The 7892-nt window shown below is 38.5% G+C and overlaps 1 protein-coding gene across 3 annotated transcripts; it reads right to left on the reverse strand.

Annotated features, from left to right (window-relative positions):
* Nucleotides 1-363: 363 nt before the first annotated feature.
* Nucleotides 364-7055, reverse strand: LOC4324377 (vacuolar lysine transporter YPQ1). Of its 3 annotated transcripts, none has more exons than XM_015766243.3 (14): nucleotides 6943-7055; nucleotides 5404-5661; nucleotides 5232-5274; nucleotides 4713-4739; nucleotides 4525-4623; nucleotides 4007-4197; nucleotides 3637-3808; nucleotides 3440-3559; nucleotides 3233-3349; nucleotides 2590-2610; nucleotides 2357-2415; nucleotides 2135-2225; nucleotides 1597-1717; nucleotides 364-758 (listed from the first exon to the last, which is right to left on the reverse strand). In XM_015766243.3, the coding sequence occupies exons 2-13, from the start codon at nucleotides 5646-5648 to the stop codon at nucleotides 1640-1642; spliced, it is 1263 nt and encodes a 420-aa protein (XP_015621729.1). In that variant the 5' UTR covers nucleotides 5649-5661; nucleotides 6943-7055; the 3' UTR covers nucleotides 364-758; nucleotides 1597-1639. The 3 variants fall into 3 exon arrangements, with proteins under 3 accessions (XP_015621729.1, XP_025880360.1, XP_066167591.1); XM_026024575.2 differs by having other exon boundaries at nucleotides 5232-5312; XM_066311494.1 differs by lacking the exon at nucleotides 6943-7055 and adding an exon at nucleotides 6786-6923.
* Nucleotides 7056-7892: the final 837 nt, after the last annotated feature.

Consider the following 7892-nt stretch of genomic DNA (forward strand, 5'->3'; position numbering starts at 1 on the left):
CTTAGGTTTTTCAACTCACACAAAGATGAAGCATTTTGAGCACTAGTATTCTACCAATAATATGCATGTGGTTTCCCTCTTAATAGTACGACATTCCGACGACACAATGTAAGGTAAAAGATACAATATACCATTTGATCATTGCCACATTGCATCGTGATGTCGCATTCATGGAGTATGCATCTCATTACAACATGTCGAGGACATAACAACCTTCACATTTGCTTGAATAAAAGTGTTAGTCCTCTCTAATCGCATTGTAATCAATCATCAAAATTATTAGGGGCCTAGATGCACTTTCAGAGTTCAAGGGGCTTCAAACTTTTACAACTCACGTATCATCAGGGAGACAACACAAACACGTCCGAAAACTGGGATATTTATACTATTTCAAAACTGGCGAGCAGTTAAACCGAGATAATCTTTACACACTTCAAAACTGACAAATAATAATACTACTTATCACCACAACAGAGAAAGGGGAAAGGAGAGAATGATGCAAAAAAAAAAAAGGGTAAACCATATATGATACTTGGCACGCTTTGATACCACCAAACAATTGCGATAAGCTATAGCTTCTCCATATGACACCCACTCTGTTCTGAAGATGGCTTTGCCACGACACAGAGCAAGACGCATATGAAACAGCGTGTGGTAGGCTCTACAGCTGCATGCGGACTGTATAAGACGGCCTCCGACGCAAAAATGCCGTTTCACAAATTCATGGAGCTCAACGTAGGAAACACCTCCCTTCAGGTCTGAAATACGGATAAAAAAACGGTTAGCTGCCATATGCTTTTTTTCTTCTTTTTTTTACATTTTCATCAGAACAGTGCCCATAGCTACAAAATGAAATTAACTTGGCATGGAAAATTAATGTGCATTCATACCGAGGTATGTTACATGCTACTCCCTCCGTTCCATATTGATTATGAGAAAGCAGAAATTCTAAATTCTAAATTGACCAGCACATAACCCTGGCTTTTGGGGTACTAAAGAACCCGTTTCTTATACATACAGGAGTTAAAGTCTACATTTTTCTTGATTTTCTTTCTCCACCACATACTCATTAAATAAAATACAAGTTAAGCCTTCCTACGGAAGGGAGGGAGTATAAAGCAACACCAAAGATAATGTGGGTGAAAAACCGATTCTCATCGATACAGACGTGGTTTACATTTTACACAGACTTCTTAATCTTAAAAATGAGCAGACCACACTTCGCAAGTATTATATAAACAGAGACTAGAAAACTGAGTCAACCCTGTGGACTGTAGCCAAGTTCACAGGTTGGCAGTTCGAATACATCAGATAAATAGAACTAGATTGACTTTGCATTCCTATTTCAGTGACAGGGATCCTATTTGAATTATTTGCAAAAGTTTTAATATGTGGTAAAAGAAGTCTACCAGGCTGTTGCCTCCTACAGGATCAAAGTGTTTTAAGGGCAAAAATTGTAGCACATCATTATTTGATATATGACTAAGAAAAGGCCACAAGATACATCCAAGAGCGACATAGAATACTTAAAGATTTCCCCCACATAGAAACCATAGAACACATAATGAACAAACAACGAAAAAAAACAAGGCAAACCTGTTATGTCGAAGAAGGTAATAATATTCTCAGTTGCTATCCATTAAACTTTATCAGCACTGTCAGGCTCATCAGGAACGTGTCGCTTCCGATAATGGAAATAAAGAAACTGAAGAATAATCTGTGATAGATGGTCAAGGGTATCTACAAACGGTACAATAGCTCCCAAAACTCCAATAGACCTTCCAAAAAGGAACATCCAATGCAGAATAATGCAGTTCTCTAGATGCAAAGGAAGCAACAAGTCAACTTTTTATTGGAATATATGCATGTATGGAGGGAGAGAGATGCAGATGAATCTAAAGCACTGCGAAAAAGAATAACTGATATGGCAGTATGGTGCACAATAGTCTTTAGTTAAATTCCAAGGACCAGTCATTTTATCTTGAAAAATTGTTAAGCATCAGACATACCCTTCTCAGTTACATATGAGTTCAGATCTAGGATGTGCATAAATTCCTGCCTTCGGGTTCAGTGAAAGAACATAAAGCAAGTAGGAAGTATTGGCTCTAAAAGTAAAAAGCTTGCAAAAGGATACAAAAGTATCAAGCAAAACACATCCTCCAGCATCTACAAGCCACGGTAGATTCGGCTTAAGTTTTGACCAATCCATGCTTTTCACAAGTATACTGCATTGGAAAACAAGAAACGTGATAACAGTAAAAGTCCATTTTAAAATTGCGTGCACCTTATATATGTTATACGGGCAATCAACAGGTCATAATAACTAAATCTAGATAAAGTTAACTTCATATATTACCTTCCAACGTATGTCACATTTCCCACTAATGCAAAAGTAAACATTAGTGGATTGAGTCCCTGAATGAAATTAGAAGTCAAAAGGAGTTACACAATAGAAGGGAAAACATTTGCAAACAAACAAAAATAGTAGTTAGTTGAGTAGATGCAACAAAGCGATCTATTTGTCTTAACCAAATATAAAGAATAGAAAATTGAAATCGGTCTCCTCAGTAAAAATGGCGATGAACTTGCCTCAGCATTCCCTCTTTTCATCTGCAAAGTAGAGACATGTCAGACATATCATTAAAATTGCACTGCTCATTGCCTAGAAAATAAATCCAAAAAGTATAAGGTGTGTTCTACTTTGTTAGGGAAAGGCTTTGACAAAGAATTACTCTATTAGGATAAAACTTTTGTGACACAAATTTGACGTTAGTAGATATGTATTCAAAAGCATTACTTATGACTATGCTTTTGTATCGCATAAATGATATCCTAATAGAGCAATTATTGGTCAAAGCTTTGTCCTAATGAAACAAAATACGCATTATATTTTTAATGGGGGCAGTAACATTTTAAGATCAATCAAAATAGCCATATAATTTAGTGCCAGAAAAGTATTTCCGGTAATAAAAATAAAATATACAAGTGACAATAAAATATACAAGTGACAAAGTTTCATTTATTCAATATACAAATTTTTTTTCTACTTTCCAAGTTTCCAGAACTCTCCCATGAGTACAATAGAGTGAAAAAATATGTAAGAGTATATGTGTGATTTAAAACTCAAAATGCACTTTTTACCAGTTGCCACACAAAATTGCCATGAACACATTTCTCCTAATCTCAATATAGTAAGAAAGAAAAAAACGTTGGGCTATTTGTGAAGTATTACATTTAACCAGATCTGGGGAAGTCGTCCACCCATATAGATTACCGCCATAGCCCAACCAAGGAAGCTTCCAATTCCACTTCCACTGCCATTGCTGACAGATGAATCTGCATGGTCATCCTATGAAAGAAGATTATAATGTATCAACCACTGTTGCAACTTGCAATTATGAAAAAAATCATACTAAATAGATGTACTGCTGGAGCTTACCGCCAACAGTAAAAGCCTTCTCCCGACAGGTATGACAATACCATTTGGCACCTCTTGATGGGTTGTTCCAACTAAAAAATGCAAAACACTCATACCCAAGAGAAGGGACATCCATGGTACCTTAATTCAATTTCGAAATGTTTTATTAATTCAAGCCTCATGAGATAACTAAGAGGGTATTGCAGGATTTAGCTTACCACTGAGAGAGAATTCTTTATTAAAGGAGATGCTGCATATTGTGCTGGGGAAAACTCACTGACCAAGGATTCCTTTTGGTCATCTATTTCTGGTGGAGAATTTGTTTGATGATAATTAGCCGACCATGTGCCTGACATTGGCACTGGGCTGCTTGAGAGAGATCTTGCTGACCTGTAAAATAAAACGGGCACCTCAATGCTTCTGAATTTCTACATATTTTTGCCATAATGCTTGATCAGCAAGCTATTGTCCTCCTATAAGTACCATATGGATGAAACAAAGCGATATTCTAAGTTCTTATCCAAGCAAACGAAGGATGGTAACTTCAAGGATGAAAATACGAGGAAACATTATGATTCAAGAAATTACGTGTAGTAGTATTCACTGAGGCTGCTTGGGCCATGTCGTTGCCGTACTATTTCTGTATTAACTGTAATTGGAGAACTTGTTGGAATAGGGACGGTTGCACCTAGGTGGCTATTGTTTCTGATTTCCCCAATAACCTTGGGCCCCAAAAGCTTTTCTCTCAATGAAGCATCAGCACGCTGATGCCTCTGAGGCTGCAAATAACAGAATATATATAATTAGGAGAGATGGAAAAAGTTAAAGCTGCCTGACAATTTCAAGTCAATCTGGCCTATGGTTGAATCAACCTTAAACAGATTCATCAAGGATAACATAATGATACAGAAGACATATGCCTAAAATGACTAAGCAATTAAAGGGTCGATGTATTGCCCAGAAAAGGAAAATAGTACACTTTACGAACACATGAAGGCAGTAGTATAATTTGCATATGATGGTTGAAGTGGCAATGCATCGCATGTTAAAATATCCATGTAGAAGCAGATGAGAACATAATAATATGCCACATCTGATGCAGTCACCTTGCTTGTTGCCCTGGCTTTTTTTGCTTTAAGACGGTGATATATGTGGCTATAGTATACTGTCTGTCCAGTGAGAATAACAGTTGTGATGGTGTATAGCTGCATTCCAAATGGCAAGTTTTTGGGTGTCAACAACCACAAGAAGAAATTAAACAGCAGAAATCCAGAAACCTGATTTGGCACCTTACCAGAGCCATGTAAAATTGTGTTGGCAGCTGCAATATATATAGAACAAGATAATTAGATAAGGATGATTTGAAGAGAGGTTTTAATATAACCTCATGGGTAAATTTCATCACATCAAAAACTGTTTAACATATCACACGATAAGCAAACAAAAATCAGATTTATCTGCCATAGATGGCATCCATAGATTTATGATCTATCTGGAACTCCTTTTCTGGGCTAGAATTGGAACACCTGTCTAAATGGCCACTTTCAATAGGGGTGTAATTATGCCTTATCTAGTGGTATTCACAAATTATACAACTCAGGTATAATAACTCCGTATCTCTAATTGGAGGAGGAAGGCATGATTTCAGAAGATTAGTGAATTGTTCCCCCCATGTTTGTAATGACCAACTCACTACACTGTTGAAAGGAAATACTAGATGTTCATCAAATCAGAGCAAAAACAAGTGGTCATAGGATATTATCATGGCAAACTACTGTTGTAGATGATTAAGAAGTTGTGGAAATAATCTTACCGTCTCAGGTTCCAAGAAGCAGCCAATAAGGTTAAAAAAGTCCCTGCGTAATGGCATAAGAGTACAAGAGAACATCAAGCACTGCATTGCACATAAAACTGTCAACTACAAATATTATATATTAGTAGTATAAGTCTCCTAGAAACATCAGGAACGTGATGAAATGGCTCACCCAACAATCCATGTCATTAGAAAAGCAAGGGAAAGGCCTTCTGTTGACTTATGCTTGTAATTAGTTATGATCTGTGGCACCTCAGCAACTCCCCAGCTGATGACGCTTAACAGTCCAAGCGTCAGTGCCATGCCATCCCTCGTGCTACAAAGGCAGTACTTCAGGTAGGTTTGAGCCCATTTTGCGCAATTCGCGGCCGACGGGCAGCTAGGGCGATGTGCTCCCGCTCCACTGAAGATGCCCATTTGTGCTCCAGACCTGAAGCAAAATTGCAAGGATAAAAGGGAGAGTGTGTCAAAAGGTTGTACAGCCGCTTGGTTGTTTAAGGCACTCTTAACTACTTTACATAAAGAGTAAACAGAAAATGTTTTTGGAGCCAAATTTTAGCTTCCTTCCTGAAAAGTAATCATATTGACATGTGAAAAACAAGTTTTAGTTTTTCCTTTCTCTCTTATTACTTATTTTATCAGCAAAAGACGGAAAGGATCAAATAGTCATACGTCTGAAAAGGCAGAAAGCCGGCATAAATTAGTGACCATCACTCTCGGATTAGAAATGCAATGATAGGCAATTAGTTAGTCATCACATAGTACTACTCTTACCAGCGAACAACCATAAAAACAGACAAAAATAAAGGAACCGTAAACACGGACAAAAATAAAGGGGAGAACCGAACAAATAATTTCCTATAGAAAGTGGGAAAGCAAAAGTAGGAAAGAATATAAAAGAGGATATCCTCATATTCATCAGAGATCATAAAGGGGCATGAAAGGAATAAGAATAAGAAAGAATATCCACCGTAAATAAATTATTAATAAGTTACAGCTTGTTTCCCGGCAATAAACATGGAGCATAATTAACTAGTGCACAAATCTGAACCAGAATTTGGAGATCCTTGTCGACAAGGACTTGGAATGTGCGAGTGGTCTCCAGGCTCTCTGGAGTGTTCTCCTCCACTGTCCACACAAACCAGCCCCAAAGAAAGAGCCGAACGACATGAACAAAAACCAATTATTATTTATTTTTAATGGCTCCCGTCCTACTCGGCTTTCCCCTCCGCCATTGTTGCAGCGGGGCTGCCTAAACATGGCAATTGCTCCGCCCATCCCGACGCGTATGATGGAAGACTAAGGTGGTGGCCAGAAGCCGCATCAACCATGAATGAACCAATTAACCGAGGCACATCGAGGAATCAATCACAAACTGCAATCCAGCAAACCGCCGCGTGTTCATTGTTTTAAAGAAACAAGGGGGGTAAATCGTCGAACACAAGGCGTGCGTGCGCGTGGTGGTCTAATGGCAATGCGTCAGCGTCGCCCCCCAAAGCGACAAGAACAACCTGAAATCAAATCGGAGGCGAGAGAAAACGTATACCAACCAACCTAGTACCAATCTCGCCGCCAAGAACGCACTCTACGTGCGTTCCCCGCCGAGGAAGAAACCAAACAAACGGAGCAGGGGAACACAAAAAAAAAAAAGAAAAAACTAAAATCTTGCGGTGAACACGGAGGGAGGGAGGGGAGAGGCAGGGGTTCGTACCGGAGAGAGAAAAATCTCTCACTGTATATATTTTTTTTAATTTCTCCCTTGGTCTGGAAGTGACGAGGTGGAGTTGGAGAAGAAGAGAGAAACAGAGAGGAAGCAGGTGAGGTGGTCTCTCGGTATCTCGATCTCGCTGCATATTTATCGCCTCGCCGCGGCAGCGATGCTGCCTCGGCCTTTGCGGGGTGTGGCCCCCCGGGCCCTCTATCTGCCGTTGCGAAGTTGTATGATACAACCAACCTACGACGAGTCTTTAAAAAAAACAACCCAAAGAATCTGGACGTATTTTTATTTTTTAATAATCGTCCAGATTCATAGTAGTAATTTATGGTTTTTTGACGAAGAAAATATAATGAACGACGATGTGAACGTTGTGGTGTATATGGGACTGGAGCTATGTGTAAGAGGAGGTGAATCATTAATATATTATTTATTGAGTATTAATTACTTTTAATTTTGAAAAAAATGATTTTTTAGGTTACGGATAAGGTATAACCGTAATAAACTTTATCCTAAGAGTTATGAGATGTATACGGTATACCAATCCTTTTGAGTTAAGGAAATTGTTAAGCTTTTAAGGAAATAATCTCTATGAATAGAAGGTGTCAGAGTTGTATTCGAAGGAGATAATGATATTAACCTATCGTAAAGGGTCCGTTGTCTACGAGTCATACTTAGATATTAAGGTGATTTGCGGTATAAATAGAGCCTCCTTGAGGGGTGTTGATCATCAAATCTCAACGCAAGACACCTACAATAGCAGAAGCAATTCAGAGAACTTGAAGCCAACTCGCTGATAGATCTCATCAAGGCACTCTTGACAAGGATATCGTCGGTAATTTCGGGATTCCGTTGTTTTATATTGTACTATGTGGTTTTCTTCATAATCCTATATAAACTGGATTATGGTTATTAACTTACGAGGAACTGGAACCAGTATAATCTTT

Source organism: Oryza sativa, chromosome 1 (assembly GCF_034140825.1).
Source record: "Oryza sativa Japonica Group chromosome 1, ASM3414082v1".
NCBI classification, from domain to species: domain Eukaryota; kingdom Viridiplantae; phylum Streptophyta; class Magnoliopsida; order Poales; family Poaceae; genus Oryza; species Oryza sativa.

Bases quoted from the DNA above. Each gene is read 5' to 3' on its own strand.
- LOC4324377 (XM_015766243.3), bottom strand. From the start codon at position 5,648: ATGGGCATCTTCAGTGGAGCGGGAGCACATCGCCCTAGCTGCCCGTCG. The intron at 4,740-5,231 runs GTAAGATTATTT...TATATATTGCAG, and splicing joins GCTTCTTGGAACCTGAGACG to CTGCCAACACAATTTTACAT. The intron at 3,350-3,439 runs GTAAGCTCCAGC...CTTCTTTCATAG, and splicing joins GAAGGCTTTTACTGTTGGCG to GATGACCATGCAGATTCATC.